This window comes from Entelurus aequoreus, linkage group LG08, assembly GCF_033978785.1.
Source record: "Entelurus aequoreus isolate RoL-2023_Sb linkage group LG08, RoL_Eaeq_v1.1, whole genome shotgun sequence".
NCBI lineage: Eukaryota > Metazoa > Chordata > Actinopteri > Syngnathiformes > Syngnathidae > Entelurus > Entelurus aequoreus.
This window is the reverse complement of record NC_084738.1, coordinates 18,336,855-18,357,557: the sequence shown is the minus strand read 5'-3', so window position 1 is coordinate 18,357,557 and position 20,703 is coordinate 18,336,855. Positions and strand designations below refer to the sequence as shown.

General features: G+C 43.0%; 2 protein-coding genes across 7 annotated transcripts in view; one reads left to right on the top strand and one right to left on the bottom strand.

The window, feature by feature from the left end:
• The first annotated feature begins 1,233 nt into the window (after nucleotides 1-1,233).
• Nucleotides 1,234-8,506, top strand: si:dkey-197c15.6 (putative nuclease HARBI1). 4 transcript variants are annotated; one of them, XR_009827013.1, is made up of 3 exons: nucleotides 1,234-2,061; nucleotides 6,937-7,397; nucleotides 8,241-8,506. XR_009827013.1 is itself a non-coding variant. In XM_062055818.1 (2 exons), the coding sequence occupies exons 1-2, from the start codon at nucleotides 1,371-1,373 to the stop codon at nucleotides 7,329-7,331; spliced, it is 1,086 nt and encodes a 361-aa protein (XP_061911802.1). In that variant the 5' UTR covers nucleotides 1,235-1,370; the 3' UTR covers nucleotides 7,332-8,505. The 4 variants fall into 4 exon arrangements, 1 of the variants encoding a protein (XP_061911802.1); XR_009827012.1 differs by having other exon boundaries at nucleotides 1,235-2,061; nucleotides 8,138-8,506; XR_009827011.1 differs by having other exon boundaries at nucleotides 1,235-2,061; nucleotides 6,937-7,952; nucleotides 8,138-8,506.
• LOC133655555 (receptor-type tyrosine-protein phosphatase H) overlaps nucleotides 6,372-20,703 on the bottom strand; it is a 32,768-nt gene continuing 18,436 nt past the window's right edge. For 2 of the 3 annotated variants that reach the window (XM_062055811.1, XM_062055812.1), the window contains exons 2-16: nucleotides 18,583-18,697; nucleotides 18,248-18,517; nucleotides 17,902-18,165; nucleotides 17,573-17,818; nucleotides 15,874-16,107; nucleotides 15,536-15,799; nucleotides 15,365-15,461; nucleotides 15,238-15,288; nucleotides 14,420-14,501; nucleotides 14,259-14,349; nucleotides 14,123-14,193; nucleotides 11,382-11,516; nucleotides 8,675-8,797; nucleotides 8,268-8,428; nucleotides 6,372-8,192 (exon numbers count right to left, since the gene is read on the bottom strand). In XM_062055811.1, the coding sequence (XP_061911795.1) occupies nucleotides 7,871-8,192; nucleotides 8,268-8,428; nucleotides 8,675-8,797; nucleotides 11,382-11,516; nucleotides 14,123-14,193; nucleotides 14,259-14,349; nucleotides 14,420-14,501; nucleotides 15,238-15,288; nucleotides 15,365-15,461; nucleotides 15,536-15,799; nucleotides 15,874-16,107; nucleotides 17,573-17,818; nucleotides 17,902-18,165; nucleotides 18,248-18,517; nucleotides 18,583-18,697 (2,526 nt within the window). In that variant the 3' untranslated portion in view covers nucleotides 6,372-7,870. The remainder of the gene's footprint in view (nucleotides 8,193-8,267; nucleotides 8,429-8,674; nucleotides 8,798-11,381; nucleotides 11,517-14,122; nucleotides 14,194-14,258; nucleotides 14,350-14,419; nucleotides 14,502-15,237; nucleotides 15,289-15,364; nucleotides 15,462-15,535; nucleotides 15,800-15,873; nucleotides 16,108-17,572; nucleotides 17,819-17,901; nucleotides 18,166-18,247; nucleotides 18,518-18,582; nucleotides 18,698-20,703) is intronic. The other variant, XM_062055813.1, reaches the window with a different exon arrangement.

Below are 20,703 nucleotides of genomic sequence, written 5' to 3'. Positions count from 1 at the left end.
GCTACAAAGTCAACAAAAACAGAATGCTGGACGACAGCAAAAACTTACAGCGTGTGGAGCAAAGACGGCGTCCACAAAGCACATCCGTACATGACATGACAATCAACAAACTACCTGCTGCTGGCCCCACTATGGACTAAACTCTCACTATTATGTTAGATCCACTATGGACTGGACTTTCACAATATTATGCTGGACCCGCTCGACATCCATTGCATCCGGTCTCCCCTAGAGGGGTGGGGGGTCACCCACATCTACGGTCCTCTCCAAGGTTTCTCATAGTCATTCACATTGACATCCCACTGGGTTGTGAGTTTTTCCTTTCCCTTATGGGGGCTCTGAACCGAGGATGTCGTTGTGGCTTGTGCAGCCCTTTGAGACACTTGTGATTTAGGGCTATATAAATAAACATTGATTGCTTGATTGAAACATTGAACAATGTCCCCACAAAGAAGGATAGCATAAGCACAACTTAAATAGTCTTGACTGCGAAAGTGGTCTAGTGGTTAGAGCATCAGCCCTGAGATCGGTAGGTTGTGAGTTCAAACCACGGCCGAGTCATACCAAAGACTATAAAAATGGGACCCATTACCTCCCTGCTTGGCACTCAGCATCAAGGGTTGGAATTGGGGGTTAAATCACCAAAAATGATTCTCGGGCGTGGCACCGCTGCTGCCCACTGCTCCCCTCACCTCCCAGGGGGTGAACAAGGGGATGGGTCAAATGCAGAGGACACATTTCACCACACCTAGTGTGTGTGACAATCATTGGTATTTTAACTTAAACCAAAGCAGGTGCGGGCAATAGCACTCAAGGGAAGGCGTGAAGCTACTACAGGAGAACACCAATAAAACAGGAAAAGTCACCAAAATAACAGCGCAGGACAGGAACTAAAGCACGACACACAGGAAACAACAACAAACTCAAAATAAGGCACGACAACCTGGTGGGGTTTCGTTTTTTAACCTTTTCTGCTGGTGATGTGCCTCCGTATTTTTTTTAATGAAAAAAATGTGCCTCGGCTCAAAAAAGGTTGAAAAACACTGCTTTATTGAGTTTACAACCCCCTGGCGCTGATTTGTACTGTTTTTGTACTTATTTTGATTATTATTATTTCTCGATTGTTTGTAAATGTTGCAGTTTATAAATAAAGGTTTATAAAATAAAACATAAAATAAATTGGGAGATGAATAACGTGTCTCTCTATCTACACTAGGGGGCGATAACGAACCCTTCTAAGCGCAATACTCCACGAAAAAGAAAATAAACAAAGCTCACTTCCGGTTCTCGTCACTAGCAGCGGGTGAACACAGACTGTTGAATTGTTTTGTTGTTTTTAAGCTGTCTTTCAAGCTGTAGCGGCGAAAAACATGTCCGACGCCCTGCCAGTGTGGTTCGCAGTCCAGGCGGAGCTCCTGGGACACGAAGAAGAAGTGGACTCGCAGTCCAAGAGCTGCTTTGCTTGCTACGACGACGACACTTTGTTCGAGATGTTCCATTTAACGCGCGCTTGCATCGAGTTCGTGGCGGACATCGTGCGTGTCCGCATGAAACAATACATGCTCACGCCCTCCTCCGTGGACATCATGATCATGATCACGCTCAATTTCTTCGCTCTCGGCGCCTCCGCCGTTTCCCTCCTGAGGCGCTTCGACCTGAAGACGGACTGCCGGCAAATTGTGTGGACGGTCTCCGAGGTGGTCGCCGGTATGTCGGATCAGTTCATCTCCTTCCCGCAGACGCGGAAAGCGAAAGTGGACATCGCGCACATGGCGGAGGAGTTCTGCGGAATCCCCGACGTCCTGGGCGTGCTGGCCCCCACTCACTTCCACATCCGAACCGCCACGCATGACAAGAATTGGTCGGAGTTGGTACGTCAGCAGTACGTCAACGCGCTGGGCTACAAGTCGGTGGTGAGCCAGATGATTTGTGACCTGGACGGCAACATCCTGAGTGTGGAGAAGTGTTGCGTGGGCAGCACCAGCGACCAGGACTTGTGGTGCACCTCCTTTAGAGGGCGGGAGATCGAGGATGAACTTTATGGACAATACTGGGTGATAGGTGAGGATGTTCAGATAGTTTATTTCTTGAAAGCATTCATTGTCTAGGTGCAAACTCAAGGCCCAGGGGCCTGATCTGGTCCGCCACTTCTTTTTATGTGGTCCGTCACGTCATTTAACCACATCATTTAGTGTGGTCCGTCACGTCATTTAACCACATCATTTAGTGTGGCCCGCCACATCGTTCAACGTGGTCCAACACGTCATTTAACCACATCATTTAGAGTGGCCCACCACATTATTCATCATGGTCCGTCACGTCATTTAACCACATCGTTCAACGTGGTCCGTCACGTCATTTAACCACATCATTTAGGGTAGGCCACCACATCGTTCATCGTGGTCCGTCAAGTCATTTAACCACATTTAGAGTGGCCCACCACATCATTCAACGTGGTCCGTCACGTCATTTAACCACATCATTTAGGGTGGCCCACCACATCGTTCATCGTGGTCCGTCAAGTCATTTAACCACATTTAGAGTGGCCCACCACATCATTCAATGTGGGCCGTCACGTCATACAACCACATCATTTAGTTTGGCCCGCCACATCATTCATCATCGTCCGTCACGTCATTTAACCACATCATTTAGTGTGGCCCACCACATCATTCAACGTGGTCCGTCACGTCATTTAACCACATCATTTAGGGTGGCCCACCACATCGTTCATCGTGGTCCGTCAAGTCATTTAACCACATTTAGAGTGGCCCACCACATCATTCAATGTGGGCCGTCACGTTATATAACCACATCATTTAGTTTGGCCCGCCACATCATTCATCATCGTCCGTCACGTCATTTAACCACATCATTTAGGGTGGCCCGCCACATCGTTCAACATGGTCCATCACATCATTTAACCACATCGTTCAACGTGGTCCGTCACGTCATTTAACCACATGATTTAGTGTGGCCCGCCACATCGTTCATCATGGTCCGTCACGTCATTTAACCACATAATTTAGAGTGGCCCGCCACATCGTTCAATGTGGTCCATGACGTCATTTAACCACATCATTTAGTGTGGCCCACCACATTATTCATCATGGTCCGTCACGTCATATAACCACATCATTTAGTGTGGCCCACCACATCATTAATCATGGTCCATCACGTCATTTAACCACATCATTCAACATGGTCCGTCACGTCATTTAACCACATCGTTCAACGTGGTCCGTCACGTCATTTAACCACATCATTTAGGGTGGCCCACCACATCGTTCATCGTGGTCCGTCAAGTCATTTAACCACATTTAGTGTGGCCCACCACATCATTCAACGTGGTCCGTCACGTCATTTAACCACATCATTTAGTGTGGCCCACCACATCGTTCAACGTGGTCCGTCAAGTCATTTAACCACATTTAGAGTGGCCCACCACATCATTCAATGTGGGCCGTCACGTCATACAACCACATCATTTAGTTTGGCCCGCCACATCATTCATCATCGTCCGTCACGTCATTTAACCACATCATTCAACGTGGTCCGTCAAGTCATTTAACCACATTTAGTGTGGCCCACCACATCATTCAATGTGGTCCGTCACGTTATATAACCACATCATTTAGTTTGGCCCGCCACATCATTCATCATCGTCCGTCACGTCATTTAACCACATCATTTAGGGTGGCCCGCCACATCGTTCAACATGGTCCATCACATCATTTAACCACATCGTTCAACATGGTCCGTCACGTCATTTAACCACATGATTTAGGGTGGCCCACCACATCGTTCATCAAGTTCCGTCAAGTCATTTAACCACATTTAGAGTGGCCCACCACATCATTCAACGTGGTCCGTCACGTCATTTAACCACATCATTTAGTGTGGCCCACCACATCGTTCAACGTGGTCCGTCAAGTCATTTAACCACATTTAGAGTGGCCCACCACATCATTCAATGTGGGCCGTCACGTCATACAACCACATCATTTAGTTTGGCCCGCCACATCATTCATCATCGTCCGTCACGTCATTTAACCACATCATTTAGTGTGGCCCACCACATCATTCAACGTGGTCCGTCAAGTCATTTAACCACATTTAGTGTGGCCCACCACATCATTCAAGGTGGTCCGTCACGTTATATAACCACATCATTTAGTTTGGCCCGCCACATCATTCATCATCGTCCGTCACGTCATTTAACCACCTCATTTAGGGTGGCCCGCCACATCGTTCAACATGGTCCATCACATCATTTAACCACATCGTTCAACGTGGTCCGTCACGTCATTTAACCACATGATTTAGTGTGGCCCGCCACATCGTTCATCGTGGTCCGTCACGTCATTTAACCACATAATTTAGTGTGGCCGGCCACATCGTTCAATGTGGTCCGTGACGTCATTTAACCACATCATTTAGGGTGGCCCACCACATTATTCATCATGGTCCGTCACGTCATATAACCACATCATTTAGTGTGGCCCACCACATCATTAATCATGGTCCATCACGTCATTTAACCACATCATTCAACATGGTCCGTCACGTCATTTAACCACATTTAGAGTGGCCCACCACATCATTCAATGTGGTCAGTCACGTCATTTAACCACATCATTTAGTGTGGCCCGCCACATCGTTCAACGTGGTCCGCCACATCATTTAACGTGGTTCGCCATGTAATTCTACGTGGTTCGCCATGTAATTCTACGTGGTCTGTCACGTCACAATGTGGTCCACCGTGTCATTTAATCTGGTCCACCACATTATTTATTTTATTTATTTATTTACAGACAGACATAGTTTTGTATTTCATTATTGTTTATTTTGTTAATATCAGAGTCCGTTCTGCAAAAGGGTCATCCCTAGAAGCACGCAGCTTATGGACAGGGACCCACAGTTAAAATATACATCATCATATAATATACAAAATACAGTACAATACAATACATTTCAAATACTACCCACCAAATACCAATTTACAATTTCATATATAAATAAAGGAATCTTTAAATCCACCAAATCAGTCTCAATATCCTATTACCGTATTTTTTGGACTATAAGTCGCAGTTTTTTTTTTCATAGTTTGGCCGGGGGTGCGACTTATACTCAGGAGCGACTTATGTGTGGAATTATTAACACATTACCGTAAAATATCAAATAATATTATTTAGCTCATTCACGTAAGAGACTAGACGTATAAGATTTAATCGGATTTAGCGATTAGAAGTGACAGATTGTTTGGTAAACGTATAGCATGTTCTATATGTTATAGTTATTTGAACGACTCTTACCATAATATGTTACATTAACATACCAGGCACATTCTCAGTTGGTTATTTATGCCTCATATAACGTACACTTATTCAGCCTGTTGTTCACTATTCTTTATTTATTTTAAATTGCCTTTCAAATGTCTATTCTTGGTGTTGGGTTTTATCAAATACATTTCCCCCAAAAATGCGACTTATACTTCAGTGCGACTTATATATGTTTTTTTCCTTCTTTATTATGCATTTTAGGCCGGTGCGACTTATACTCCGAAAAATACGGTATTCAAGTTTGATTAAAAGGTGGCATCTTGAAGATCTGCGATAATCTCATCATACATACAGAGGTGAAGACCAAAATTATGCGACTAATGTAAATTCCTCAACCATAAGGGGTATGCTGAATGTGCTAAACATAACATTGCAATAAATTTAGATTAAAATGCTTTTTAAAAATGTTTAAAGAATGTGATTCTTTTACAGAGATATTTAAAATGTGCTTTGCCAGGTCATTTAATGTGGCCCCTTCATTTCCTTCTTAATGTGGTCCGCCACATCAATTAAGGTGGCCCTCAAAAAAAGGATTTTGACAGACCTGGTCTACACTGATTGTCCTCATCATAGTCACAGGATAAGCTGGAGCCTACCCCAGCTGACTTTGGGCGAGAGAGGCATGGACATCCTGGACGAGTCAACAGCTCCCAGGGCAAATACGGACTAACAACTGTATGGACAATTTAAAACAAATGTTTTGGCCATTTGCGGCCCGCAACTAATTTTTTATTGGCCCGCGACACATTCGAAGGACAAAATAAACACATCCTGGTTCAGAACATTTAATCAAAGATAAAATGTTACATGTGTACATATTACTTGCAAGATATGGTACGTTTTTGTGTGTGCTATAGCCCTCAAAAAGGTTTTAGTTGGTGGAATAAAAATATTAGTAAATAATAAGTAAAATTTTAGTCTAAATAATAATAAATATGCATTAGATGTTACACTAATTTGCTTTGTTGTGGATTTTACGGTACAATTCTGACAATTGTAAATAATTGTACTGTAAAAATAAGTGGTACAATTTTTCCCATTCATAGTAATGCACTGTAAAGAATAGATTTTACTGTTAAAAGAAATTGCAGCTCAGGTGCCAGAATTTTACCGTAATAAAAAAGTGGTACTGTTATTTACTTTAGTTATTCAGTGTAAAAACCACCATAAATTTTTTTCGACTGACCTGCCAGTTTTTTTTACGTAAAATCTCTATATTTTTTTGTTTAACAGTGTACCCTATAACACAGCGCTAAGATGTAGATGTTTTGTTCAGCATATATTGATTGACCTACATTTGATCTGTTATCGTATCTTTAATGTATGAACAAAGTGACCCTCGGATACTTCAATTGTTATGTCGGCCCTTTGCTGAGAAAAGTTTGGACACCACTGATTTAAAGTCTCCAATTAGCCCAACATGCAAGCTTTTTTAGACACTGTGTGGATTTGAACCACTAATGCTAACCACTACCAAAACCGGGGGATACATTGTGGTCATCTACCGGCCACTCATTTGTTGTTGTTCAACATATTTAGTTTTTATGGTCTCTGACTTCCTGTTAATTCCCCTTTCTTGTCTATTGGTTTAAAGGAGGCGAAGGCTACCACTTGAGCAAACGCGTCCTGACTCCCGTGTCGGACCCCAAAAGCGACGCTCAGATCCACTTCAATGAAGCCCACGCCAAGCTCCACAGCGTGACGCGGACAACGCTGCGATCCCTCAAGTGGCGCTTCAGGTGCTTGACTAAACTGGGCTTCACGCTGGACAAGTTGACTAATGTGGTCAAGGCTTGCTGCGTCTTGCACAACATCGCCAAGAAGTTCTCGGTGCCCCTGCCGCCTGGAGAGGAGAAATTTGAAGACCCTCAGCCGAGGAATCCTTGCCAGGGGTCGGCGGCGGTGATCAACCCCGACGGCTTGAGAGCTCGGCAGGAACTCATCGAATCGAGCTTCAGTACTGTACCCGGTCAAGGAGAACCAGAATAACATCCAACTGGAGGACAATGTTGGATTTTCACACAAAAGGCCGACACTCACCAGACATTCCATTAGGTACACCTAATCCAATACATTTAACTCAGTATCCATTGAACGCCCCCATTTTTATTGTATTTTAAATAAGCAGTGGTTTTGGAAGTATGGTGTTCAAAATCTAGCCTTGATGCTGGAATGTAGAGCGTTTAAAAGTGCTTTTGGGTGTATTTACAGGTCATTGACTACAAAGATGGAAACAATAAGAAAATAAGTAAACTATTACCTATACATTGTACACTGTTTTTTAAATGTATATTATCTAAAAGAAGTAGTAGCATAGCGTCCTCTACAACAGGAATACAATTTCCATAGAGAAACATACTTCATTTTAGTGCAAATCGAGATAAAAGTGCTTTTTTTTTGTTACCGTGACAAGTATTCAGGATTTTTTGGGGGGACAGTGGGAAAATGCATGAAGGCCTTCTAATTCAAACTTTCACCTGGAACTCTCAGCGTCTGTCATTCTCATGCACATTTTCATCAGTCTCGCTTTAAGACTTCAGATGGTTCAAGATGCACTGGTTCAGGAAAACATACTGGGACTGCAACGAAAGCAGAAGTCCAAGTTGAAAGGTAGAACGAACATGCCGGCGTGTGAGCTGTATTCCTGCCCGGTGCAACTCTTGTGAGAGTAGAGCTAGCGCATGTGTGTGTGTGTTTCTGTGCGTTTGTGTTACCTCGGTCTGCACCATGTATGGCCGATGTAGTCTCATTTTGTGCACCAAAGCATTGATGTTCACTTTCCTATCTCTGTGCAGCTGCTGAAGCAGAACATCTAAGGCTATAATGGTGCCGGTCCGGCCCACTCCGGCACTAAAAGACAAGATCATCCATTCATTGTGTCCCATCTTATTATTACAGACATATTTGTCTTTTGAAGCACCATACCTGCAGTGAACTACAATGGGAGCCTTGTTCCCTTGTGCTTCTATGTGCTCCCCAATGAGGCCTCTGAACTGGATCAGGACATCCGTACCTTGAGGGACTCCGTGGTCAGGCCAAGCAGTAAAGTGGAAGTGTTTGATCATCCTCTCCGCCGGTATGTTCCTCTGGAAACACACATGTTAGCAAGCAAATGTGTACAGCATTAAAAAATAAACATTGTAATAGTGACGTCTCTTCAACATTTATTGGACCAGTCTGCGACAGTGCCAACATGATGGTTGAAGTTGCAGGTTCTATTCGTATTGAGCACACATTTTTATGACATCTTTATCTAAAAAAACAAAACAACCCTGTTCTTCCCCTCTTACTGTTACATTAACGTCAGCATTAAGAAATTGTAATCAGATTACATGTTTCACATGGAATTCCCTTATCGTCCAGTTGGGCTTTTGCTGTTCCGATGTGATTGTGATGGTCAGATCTCCGTAAAAGCAACTTTTGCTTTGTGCAGGCCAGTAATGTTCACATTTAGTCTGGGGGGAAAAAAACACATGTATTTTATTCAATATGCAGTGGTGTGGTGTCTGAACTTTTTTAAGTAACAGCCAGACACCCACATAAACACTTTCTGTGCATTAAATATGCTAAAACCAACCCCCATGTGGGTAAATATATGCTAAGCCAGGGGTCAGCAACCCAAAACGTTGAAAGAGCCATATTGGACCAAAAATCAAATCTTGTCTGGAGCCGCAAAAAATTAAAAGTCATATATAAGTGTTATAATGAAGGCAACACATGACGTAAGTGTCTATATTAGCTATAATAGCCTACTATAACAATGACTGTCGCAGGCTGAAGCAAGTCTTCGTTGACAGAAATTTTGAAAAGTTTTATTTATTCTGCACATTTTTACAACATTAGAAACCATTAGTAAATCAGAGGCTACTCGGAAGGTGAGATAACTCCTGGAAATTACTGGCTTTTAATGGCCAAAGGTATAGATGTTTGTTTCCAAGATAAAGGAAATGCCAGGCTGTCTTCTTTTAACAGATTTATTACAATCTTCGGCAAGCTATGTAATGTTTGCTGTGGTCTGAAACAACATGGCACACAAACAACTATCTGAAATGCAGCCAATAAGAGGATACAAGTAAAGGATATTAAATGAGCTCAAATATATCTACAAATGAGGCATAATGATGCAATATGTACATACAGCTAGCCCAGGGGTCGGCAACCCGCGGCTCCGGAGCCGCCTTGACCACTCTGATGCGGCTCAGCTACATACATGCCGACCCCCCCGATTTTCCCAGGAGACTTATGGATCTCAGTGTCTCTCATAGATTACTCCCAGGGAAAAAATAATCCTATTTACACTATAACTACTAAATAAAGGGCGTGCCCTAATTGCACTGCAGTAATTGTCCTCTATAGCATTTACATATAGCGTGCCAGTCCAGCCACATGTTGCATGTTGTTATTACTTGCACGCACAGGAGACAGCAAAGCATACTTACTCATCAGCCACACAGCTACACTGACGGTAGCCGTATCAAACAACTTTAACATTGTTACGTTACAAATATGCGCCACACTGTGAACCCACACCAAAAAAGAATGAAAAACACATTTCTGGAGAACATCCCACCGTAACACAACATAAACACAACACAACCATTACCCAGAATCCCATGCAGCCCTAACTCTTCGGTCTACATTATACACCCCAGCTACCACCAAATCCCCCCACACATCAACCCCCCCCCCCCCCCCTCTCCGTGCGTTGGTTGAGCGGAAGAGTTAGGGCTGCATGGGATTCTGGGTATTGGCACCGTCAGTGTAAGATGTGTGGCTGCTGAGTTAGTACGCCTTGCTGTCACTTACGTGAGCAAGCTGAAATCACATTCTACGTGTGGTCGAGCAGGTACACCGTTAGGGCGGACTGTAGAGGGCGCCAAATGCAGTGTCATCATGCTCTGATATTCGGGAGTCTCCCGGGAAAAATGAGAGGGTTGGCAAGTATGACGCTATCAAGCGCCATTCATTCAAAACTCGCGGGCTGCACTAACATCAAATTTCCACATTAAAGTGCGTGCCGGTGCGTGTGTCGGAGACCCCTGGTTAACATAGCACAAAGCATTTAAGCTTTGTATGCGGTGTTTTTCATTTTAAATGTAAAACATTTTTTTGTGGCTCCCATTACTTTCTTTAATTTGTGAAACTTGCCAAAATGGCTCTTTGAGTGGTAAAGGTTGCCGACCCCTGAGCTAGCCTAAATAGCATGTGAGCATTGATTAGCTTGCAGTCATGCACTGACCAAATATGCCTGATTAGCACTCCAACAAGTCAATAACATCAACAAAGCACAGCTTTGTGCATTCACGTACAGCATAAAACGTTTGGTGGACAAAATGAGACAAAGAAGGAGTGGAAGATGTTACATGTAAACAAGCTGTTGCGTCACAGTCCACACTATACTGGGACGATGTGGCGCGGTTGGGAGAGGTGCCCGTGCCAGGAACCTAAGGGTTCCTGGTTCGATCCCCACCTTCTACCAACCTCGTTGTGTCCTTGAGCAAGACACTTCACCCTTGCTCCCGATGGGTTGTGGTTAGGGCCTTGCATGGCAGCTCCCGCCATCAGTGTGTGAATGGGTGAATGTGGAAATACTGTCAAAGCGCTTGAGTAACTTGAAGGTAGAAAAGCGCTATACAAGTATAACCCATTTACCATTTGCTATGGTGAGTTCAAGAACCGCCAAAATTAGCAGGACAAAATTATGTTTGTTCACCAAATACTCTCATCAGTGAAGCATACACACAAACATATTAAACAGTGGGCTTTCATTAATTGGGAAGGGTTGTGTCATGTTTGTCCTCAAACAAAAAACATACTAAAAAAAAACAAAAAATTCCCCCCATCTTTTTCCATTTTCAATCCTTTTTTAAAAATGCTCCAGGGAGACACGGGTTGATGACCACCGTGCTAAGCCATTGAAAAAAACATCCACATTTTAGCTTACTGCTTAAGTGAAAAAGTAAACGAGTATAATACCATAAAGCAATTTCACACTTTGGACACCTCTGGTTTATTGTAGGATTTAGTCGCTAAACGTACCCGCGTGCCTTCAACGCAGTTGGTCAACATGACGATGGCGCTCACTCTCTGCTCCCAGATCATTCTCCAGAAGTCACTAACTGTGGAGGGCAGAGGGCCCTGAGTGGCAATGTACTCACGGCAACTGCTGTAACCCTGCGAAGGCAATCGATATACATGCTGGTTTGATTTGTTTCACTTGGAAAGGAAATAGCTGGCGGCCAACAGGCCAAATCTGGCCCAGGAATGACTTAAAGCCTTTTTGTTTGTGAAGTCAAAAAGTATATATATAAAGTAAAGTTAAAGTACCAATGATTGTCACACACTAGGTGTGGTGAAATGTGTCCTCTGCATTTGACCTATCCCCTTGTTCACCCCCTGGGAGGTGAGGAAAAAACACAGAGGCTATTTCATCCCTACAAGCTTGTTTCGCAGGTTTCTCTGCTCTTCAGGGGATTTTAAAATGTGTTTTTTCCTGACCTAACGTATATTGGTATTGAGCACTGTATAACAGATAAACCACAGAAACCTTGACTATATATATATATATATATATATATATATATATATATATATATATATATATATATATATATATATATATATATATATATTTGATTTTAATATATACACACTCACACACATTCAAAGAGATTTCCCAGCCAAATTCTATTAACCCAATGTTGGCCCCAAGTTTAAAAGTTTTGGCACTCCTGGAATAACACAGATATATAAAAAAATATAACAGTTCTGAAGGATTTGCTATTATTATTATATTTAATTATAAAGTTCAATTTTAGGAAGCGGGGACAGGCAACAAATGCTATTCTTTTAGTGTTCAAAGTAGTTTAAATAACATTTTAACATGCTAAATACATACAATCAGTTTCAAATGCAGAACACTTTGGTTAATAGAAAACTTTTATTTTACAGCTACTTTTATCATCAATTTATAGTCAATTTAAATTACAAACCCCAAAACCGGCGAAGTTGGCACATTGTGTAAATCGTAAATAAATACAAAATACAATGATTTGCAAATCCTTTTCAACCTATATTCAATTGAATAGACTGCAAAGACAAGGTACTTAACATTCGGACTGGAAAACTTTGTTATTTTTTGCAAATATTAGCTCATTTGGAATTTGATGCCTACAACATGTTTAAAAAAAGCTGGCACAAGTGGCGAAAAAGACTATGAAAGTCCAGGGTGTACCCCGCCTACCGCCCAAATGCAGCTGAGATAGGCTCCAGCACCCCCCGCGACCCTGAAAAAGGGACAAGCGGTAGGAAATGGATGGATGGAAGTTGAGGAATGCTCATCAAACACTTATTTGGAAAATCCCGCAGGTGAACAGGTGGGTGCCATGATTGGCTATAAAAGCATCTTCCATGAAATGCTCAGTTATTCACAAACAAGGATGGGGGAGGGTCTCCACTTTGTGAACAAATGCGTGAGCAAATTGTACAACAGTTTAATAACATTTCTCAACGAGCTACTGCATGGAATTTAGGGATTTCACCATCTAAGGTCTGTAATATCATCAAAAGGTTCAGAAAATCTGGAGAAATCACTGCACGTAACATTGAAAGCGACATCAGTGTGTAAAGGATATCACCACATGGGCTCAGAAACACTTCAGAAAACCACTGTCAGTAACTACAGTTTGTCGCTACATCTGTAGGTGCAAGTTAAATCATAACCAAGTTAAGTCATACCAAAGACTATAAAAATGGGACCCATTACCTCCCTGCTTGGCACTCAGCATCAAGGGTTGGAATTGGGGGTTAAATCACCAAAAATGATTCCTGGGCGCAGCCACCGCTGCTGCCCACTGCTCCCCTCACTTCCCAGGGGGTGAACACATTTCACCACACCTAGTGTGTGTGTGTGTGACAATCATTGGTACTTTAACTTTAACTTTCAAACTCTTCTATGCAAAGCGAAAGCCATTTATCAACAGCACCCAGAAACGCCACCGGCTTTGCTGGGCCCGAGCTCATCTAAGATGGACTGATGCAAAGTGGAAAAGTGTTCTGTGGTCTGACGAGTCCACATTTCAAATTTTTTTGGGAAACTGTGGACGTCCTGTCCAAAGTGGAAGAGAACCACCGCACTGTTATAGGTGCAAAGTTCAAAAGCCAGCATCTATGATGGTATGGGGGTGTATTAGTGCCCAAGGCATGGGTAACTTACACATCTGTGAAGGCACCATTAATGCTGAAAGGTACATACAAGTTTTGGAGCAACATATGTTGCCATCCAAGCAACGTTATCATGGACGCCCCTGCTTATTTCAGCAAGACAATGCCAAACCACGTGTTACAACAGCGTGGCTTCATTGTAAGAGAGTGCGGGTACGAGACTGGCCTGCCTGTAGTCCAGACCTGTCTCCCATTGGAAATGTGTTGAACAACTTCAGCTGTACATCAAGCAAGAATGGGAAATAATTCCACCTGAAAAGCTTCAAAAATTGGTCTCCTCAGTTCCCAAACGTTTACTGAGTGTTGTTAAAAGGAAAGGCCATGTAACACAGTGGCAAAAATGCCCCTGTGCCAACTTTTTTGCAATGTGTTGCTGCAATTAAATTTATTTGCCAAAAAAAAATTACATTTCTCAGTTCGAACATTAAATATCTTGTCTTTGCAGTGTATTCAATTGAATACAAGTTGAAAAGGATTTGCAAATCACTGTATTGTGTTTTAATTTACGATTTACACAACGTGCCAACTACACTGGTTTTGGGTTTTGTAGTACTTACCGGTATGTAAGAGGCATTGATGTAGTCAGACATGCCATTTGTGGTTTGTAGCTTCACCCTGCACCAGTCATCTGGAAGAAGATAAGAGTTAGGTTTTCAACGTGTTGTTTTGTAACAGCGATCATCACACCCTTACATGGCAGGACGTTAGTGAAGCGATTCTTCTCAGAGTTGACAGGCATCAGAGCAGCATTTTGCATTTGATCCGTGCCAACAAGAGCAAGACACTGCGTGGAAAAACGGGAGTGTCAGAAAGCTAAACACAGTAAGAAAACCTGTTCTACAGTGTTTGATCACCTTATATTCCTCAATGAAACCTTGGTTCTGATCCATGCTTAAACTGTAAAAGTGTGCGGGAAACTTTTCAAGAGGAATATCTCTGGAGAAAGAGTAGAACAAGCATTTTACCTTATTGTTCATAATATAGGAGCAAGCAGATCCCATGCGTGAGTGTTCGGATATTGGCGATTCGCCATACATCGTGCCGAGACGTCCCCTGTGAGTTTTTTGCATCATAGGGATGACATCAGTGCAAAATGAATGGACATGCTTTGAGGCGATGCCGTGACATCATTGATGCATTTTGAGCTTCATCTGGAAAACGGATCAAGTTGGAATCCTTATACACAACAAGAATTTTGGACATTATTAGTGAGTTATGTTTGTCTCCCTGCCTTCACACAACACAGTAAAAGCTTGCATTTCCCATGACCCACGTTTCGCATGATTCGTTTTTTGGCGGAAAAACACGTTTGCCCCAGTAAACACTGGGCGTTTCATTCCAAAGAAATAATCTAACTCATTGGTGACTCAGCACTTGTAGGTGTCTGGAACAAAGTAATTGGGTTTGCTTCGGTTTTTGCCCGACTCGGTCTTCTGTCTCCCTGTAATGTTTGTTTGCTCTTAAATGGGATTGTGTTGAAAATCTTAATTTCCCCTTGGGGGATTAATAAAGTACTTCTGATTCTGATTCTGATTAGAATAGGCAAAAAAATGTCTGATTTCAAAGGCTATTTAATATACTGCTACTTTTTAATATTCCTTCTATCTGTCAGTTTATGATTGCTTCTTACTTTTTCTCTACTTGTAATTTATGGCTATTAGCTCAATCTTACATGACTTTGTGAGTTGAAACGGTGACACCGTCAAGAAAAGACATTTTCCGCCTGAAAGAAGCAAAAGGATGACTTTCACACTTCTGACACAAGCAATGGAAGCGTTTGTGAGTCTGTGCGCACCAACCTGATGATACCATTTGGTCGTTTCATTAAAATAAACACTGTCACACACGCCAGGACGCCGATAAGCAGGATAGAGACGACTGACGCTGCAATGACCCCTAGAATGATAAAAATCCAGGCTAAAATCTCTAAAAAAAAGTATACACAAGTAAACAATTACACTTGAACTCACCACGCGGATCAGTAGAACAGTGAAAAACGTACGCTTTGGACCTCATCATCCTTCCTGACAATGAAGATAGAGACACCCCGTAGGTTCTCGCAGGTTGGAAACCAGGTATCTTGACATGTTGTTGTCCGATATCATCCACTATGCACGTTTTTCCACTCACATTAACCTCCACAGCACTCCACAATCCGTCTGGCTTATCCCAGACGATAAAGACAGAATAGCCTGAATCCCAGTAGTTGCAGTGAGCAGTTAAATCCGGCGGAACTAAATGGAAGTGGAAAGAAGATGCATTACAAAAACAATGTGATTACAGAGCGATGAACCAGTTTAGTACTTACTGGTTGTCAGTTGGTGCCGGCACTGCACAAAGTGAGTGGAATTCCTTTCATACTGGAGTGACACGTTGTATGTCGCGCCCGGATATAGTCCTGAAAAGGACACCGTTTGACTTCCTGTTGCACTGACATGAGAGTGAGAACCATTGGAGGCGGTTGCGCTTGTAAATAAGCCCTCGATCGCTCCTTGGATGGATGATGTTGTGACATGCCAGGGCTCGTTGGTGCAGTTAATGGCTGAAACGCGAACAATATTGTCGGGAAGAGTCATGTGTACACAGAGTGGTGCAGTTCAATTCAGCTCTTTGGGGAAAATATCTGGTTGATTGAGAAATATGTTTTGCATTCCTGTGCATGGAAACAAAATTTAATATGGATCATTGCAAATGTATACTCAACCGAGTCATACCAAAGACTATAAAAATGGGACCCATAACCTCGATTCCCGGGCGCGGCGCCGCTGCTGCCCACTGCTCCCCAAGGGGATGGGACAAATGCAGAGGACAAATTTCACCACATCTAGTGTGTGTGTGACAATCATTGGTACTTTAATCTTTAATCTTTAATCTGAACTAAAAAACGGAAATACTATTTTTTGTTTAACTTTAACCAAAAAAATAATAGTAACTTTGCAAAAAAAAAATATTAATACAACTGAAAAATAATTACATTTGAACAACAAATACTAAATTTCAACCCAAACTGTATACTCAATTTTAAAATTCCCAAATCCAAGTTTCTACACCTCCTATAAATATGCTAACCTTGCTTAATTGCACCCTATCTTTTCTCTAACCAGTTTGTTCTGCCCGTAGTGGCTTTAATACAGTCCCTAACAAAATGAAGTGTATACTTCCACTTTCCACCCTAGATCACACCTCACTCCTACCCACTTCTCCAAGGTGGGCTGGCTCAGGGTGGAGGACAGAGTAAAACAACTTAGACTGAGCCTAATCTATAAAATTTGCTACACCTCCCTGATACCGAAGTACATGTCAAACTACTTCCATAACGTAAATGACCGCCATAACCACAACACCAGGGGGAGCTCCACAAACCATGTTAAACCCAGATTCCGATCTAACAAAGGTCTTAAGTCATTCTCCTTCTATGCCACATCAATATGGAATGCACTCCCAACAGGTGTAAAAGAAAGTGCATCTCTACCCTCCATCAAAACTGCACTAAAAGAACACCTCCAGGCAACTACAACCCTACACTAACACCCTCCCCCCACCACATCCCACCTCCCCGGATTGTAAATAATCAAATGTAAATAATCAAATGTATATACTTGTTCTTATGCTTTCTGAGCTCACTATGTTCACTGCTCGCTGTACATATCCTACCAAGTCAGACGTACACTGTTTCAATGTCCATTTCTCTGATGATATAATTGTTGATGACTGAAGTGCTGATATCAACCAAACCTAACCCCCCCGCCCCAACCCCTTCCAAATCCCACCCCCCGGATTGTAAATAATGTAAATAATTCAATGTATATACTCTGATGATTAACTTGTGTGATGACTGTATTATGATGATCGTATATATTTGAACCATGAATTGATTAACGTGGACCCCGACTTAAACAAGTTGAAAAACGTATTCGGGTGTTACCATTTAGTGGTCAATTGTACGGAATATGTACTGTACTGTGCAATCTACTAATAAAAATCTCAATCAATCAAACTTGCAGTACCTGTTACAGAGAAGCCTGTATAAGTGGTGCTGTTGAGCCCAGAGAACATTGTGATCACAGTGAATGGATACTCCGTTCCAGGTTGCAGAGACGTGAAGGAGTGGGAGACATTTGATGATTTGACTGTGACATTTGTGCCGTAAATGTGAAGCAAGTAGGTCCACTGGGCATCCATCTTCTCCCATGCCAGAGTCAAACTGGTGTCTGAACGCTCAGTCACGTTGACCACAGCCACCATGGAGGGCACTGATGTTGACAAAACACTTGAATTGAAGCAAGCGCTCGGGAGATATTATATAGAATAGTACTGTATTGGCGAGGCTTCGTACGTGTTGAGGCGGCAAACGTGAATCCGGTGCTGTTAACGTTCTCAAACACGGTGATGAGAGTGAAATTGTATCTTTTCCCAGCAGCGAGCGAAGAAACCTCACGCATAACCACCGCTTTCCATCCAAAAGTCATGTCCTCTTTCGTTATGTTGCAGTCGACACATTGTAGGGTGTATGTTGAGATATTGCCAACCTTGTCCCATGACAGAGTAATGCTGCTTTCAGTCTGGGTCACCACATCCACATATTTGACATCCTCAGGGGCTGAAAGAGAAGCAAATTTGGTGCATGGACACAATTTGGCTAAGCAGATATCGTTTTGTTCAAAGAATGTAAGACAACCTACCAGTGGGAGCAGAAAATATGTATCCACTGCTGTTGGCACCCATGAATTCGGAGATGAGCCTGAATTGGTATTTTCTTCCAGCAGTCAGGTGGGTAACTACATGCTTGACCAACAACTGACCCGACATAGCATTAACCCGCTCCTCCTTTACACCGCCGCGAAGGCCATATTGTAGGAAGTATGTGGAGATGTTGTTCAACTTTTCCCACTGCAGTGTTATACTGGTTTCGTTCTGCTCCTGCACCGTCACCTCTTGAACATTTTCCGGCGCTAATGAGACGAAAGAGTTTAGCAGCTAAAAAGGCTCGGAGGTGAAGGCAACAGTTAATACGCACGCTGGTTTTTGGTCAAGTGGCTTGTCAAGGTGGGGGAAATCACCGTTGTTATCCCTGTTGTTATTTCTGCACTGCTCGCTGTTGAGTGCTTCGTTGATTCTTGAGCGGTAGTGCCCTTAAAAACATAATAAATAACTGTAAATAGGAAATCAAAACTTGTACTGGAATCTGTTATATTGACTACTTGAGATATCAAACACATTTGAGATATCAAATTGAAAGGCTAAATTGTAAATGTTGCCTTCAGCTCAGTTGTGATCATTAAACTTGATATCCCAAAAGTGAGTATACATACACACCTTACTACAACAGAAAATAAACTTTAGAGTAGAAAAACTCACAATTTCAACAAGAATATATGTCTAATTTTGAGTCAAAATATCTACACAAACTTAATACAAGTCACAATCCCCTGAATAGTATTTTTTCAGTGAGACATGACTTCTTAACCACAACAGATCGATACAGCGTCCGCATTACTGAATACGCCGCACCGATCCGCCTGTCGATCTCACGATCCACTCTTCCCTCACTCGTGAACAAGACTCCGAGGTACTTGAATTCCTCCACATGGGGCAAGATCTCTTCCCCAACCCGGAGATGGCACTTCACCCTTTTCCGGGCGAGAACCATGGACTCAGACTTGGAGGTGCTGATTCTCATCCCAGTCGCTTCACACTCGGCTGCGAACCGATTCAGTGAGAGCTGAAGATCCTGGCCAGATGAATCCATCAGGACCACATTCTCTGCAAAAAGCAGAGACCTAATCCTGCAGCCTCCAAACTGGATCCCCTCAACGCCTTGACTGCGCCTAGAAATTCTGTCCATAAAAATAATGAACAGAATCGATGACAAAGGGCAGCCTTGGCGGAGTCCACCCCTCACTGGAAACGGCTCCGACTTACTGCCGGCAATGCGGCGTCTTCAGTAATGCGGACGCTGTATCGATCCGTTGTGGTGAAGAAGGAGCTGAGCCGGAAGACAAAGCTCTCAATTTACCGGTCGATCTACGTTCCCATCCTCACCTATGGTCATGAGCTTTGGGTTATGACCGAAAGGACAAGATAACGGGTACAAGCGGCCGAAATGAGTTTCCTCCGCCGGGTGTCGGGGCTCTCCCTTAGAGATAGGGTGAGAAGCTCTGTCATCTGGGAGGAGCTCAAAGTAAATCCGCTGCTCCTCCACATCGAGAGGAGCCAGATGAGGTGGTTCGGGCATCTGGTCAGGATGCCACCCGAACGCCTCCCTAGGGAGGTGTTTAGGGCACGTCCGACCGGTAGGAGGCCACGGGGAAGACCCAGGACACGTTGGGAAGACTATGTCTCCCGGCTGGCCTGGGAACGCCTCGGGATCCCCTGGGAGGAGCTGGACGAAGTGGCTGGGGAGAGGGAAGTCTGGGCTTCTCTGCTTAGGCTGCTGCCCCCGCGCCCGACCTCGGATACAATGGATGGATGGATGGACATAATTTGTTTTTAGGCAATAAAAAAAAAAAAACTACTTTTGAGCATCACAAGTTTGTTATACGACACAAAACTTCCCAATACTATTAAGTATAGCTATTAATAAGTTGTAATTAGAGATGTCCAAAAATGGCTTTTTTGCCGATATCCGATATTCCAATATTGTCCAACTCTTAATTACTTAATTAATTACTGATATCAACCAATACTGATGTATACAGTCGTAAAATTAACACATTATTATGCCTAATTTTATTGTGATTCCCTGCTGGATGCATTAAACAATGTAAGAATGTTTTCCAAAATAAATCAATTCAAGTTATGGAAAAAAATGCCAACATGGCACTGCCATATTTATTATTGAAGTCACAAAGTGCATTATTTTTTTTAACATGCCTCAAAACAGCAGCTTGGAATTTGGGACATGAGGAGGTTGAGTTGGGCGGCCGCGGTTGGGGGGGCGGGGTTGAGGTGGGGGGGGGTAAAGGGGGTGTATATTGTAGCGTCCCGGAAGAGTTAGTGCTGCAAGGGGTTCTGGGTATTTGTTCTGTTGTGTTTATGTTGTGTTACGGTGCGGATGTTCTCCCGAAATGCGTTTGTCATTCTTGTTTGGTGTGGGTTCACAGTGTGGCCCATATTTGTAACAGTGTTAAAGTTGTTT

Excerpts from the sequence above, each read along its gene's own strand:
- si:dkey-197c15.6 (XM_062055818.1), top strand. The coding sequence starts at position 1,371 with ATGTCCGACGCCCTGCCAGTGTGGTTCGCAGTCCAGGCGGAGCTCCTG. Across the intron at positions 2,062-6,936 it reads TGGACAATACTGGGTGATAG|GAGGCGAAGGCTACCACTTG; the intron begins GTGAGGATGTTC and ends ATTGGTTTAAAG.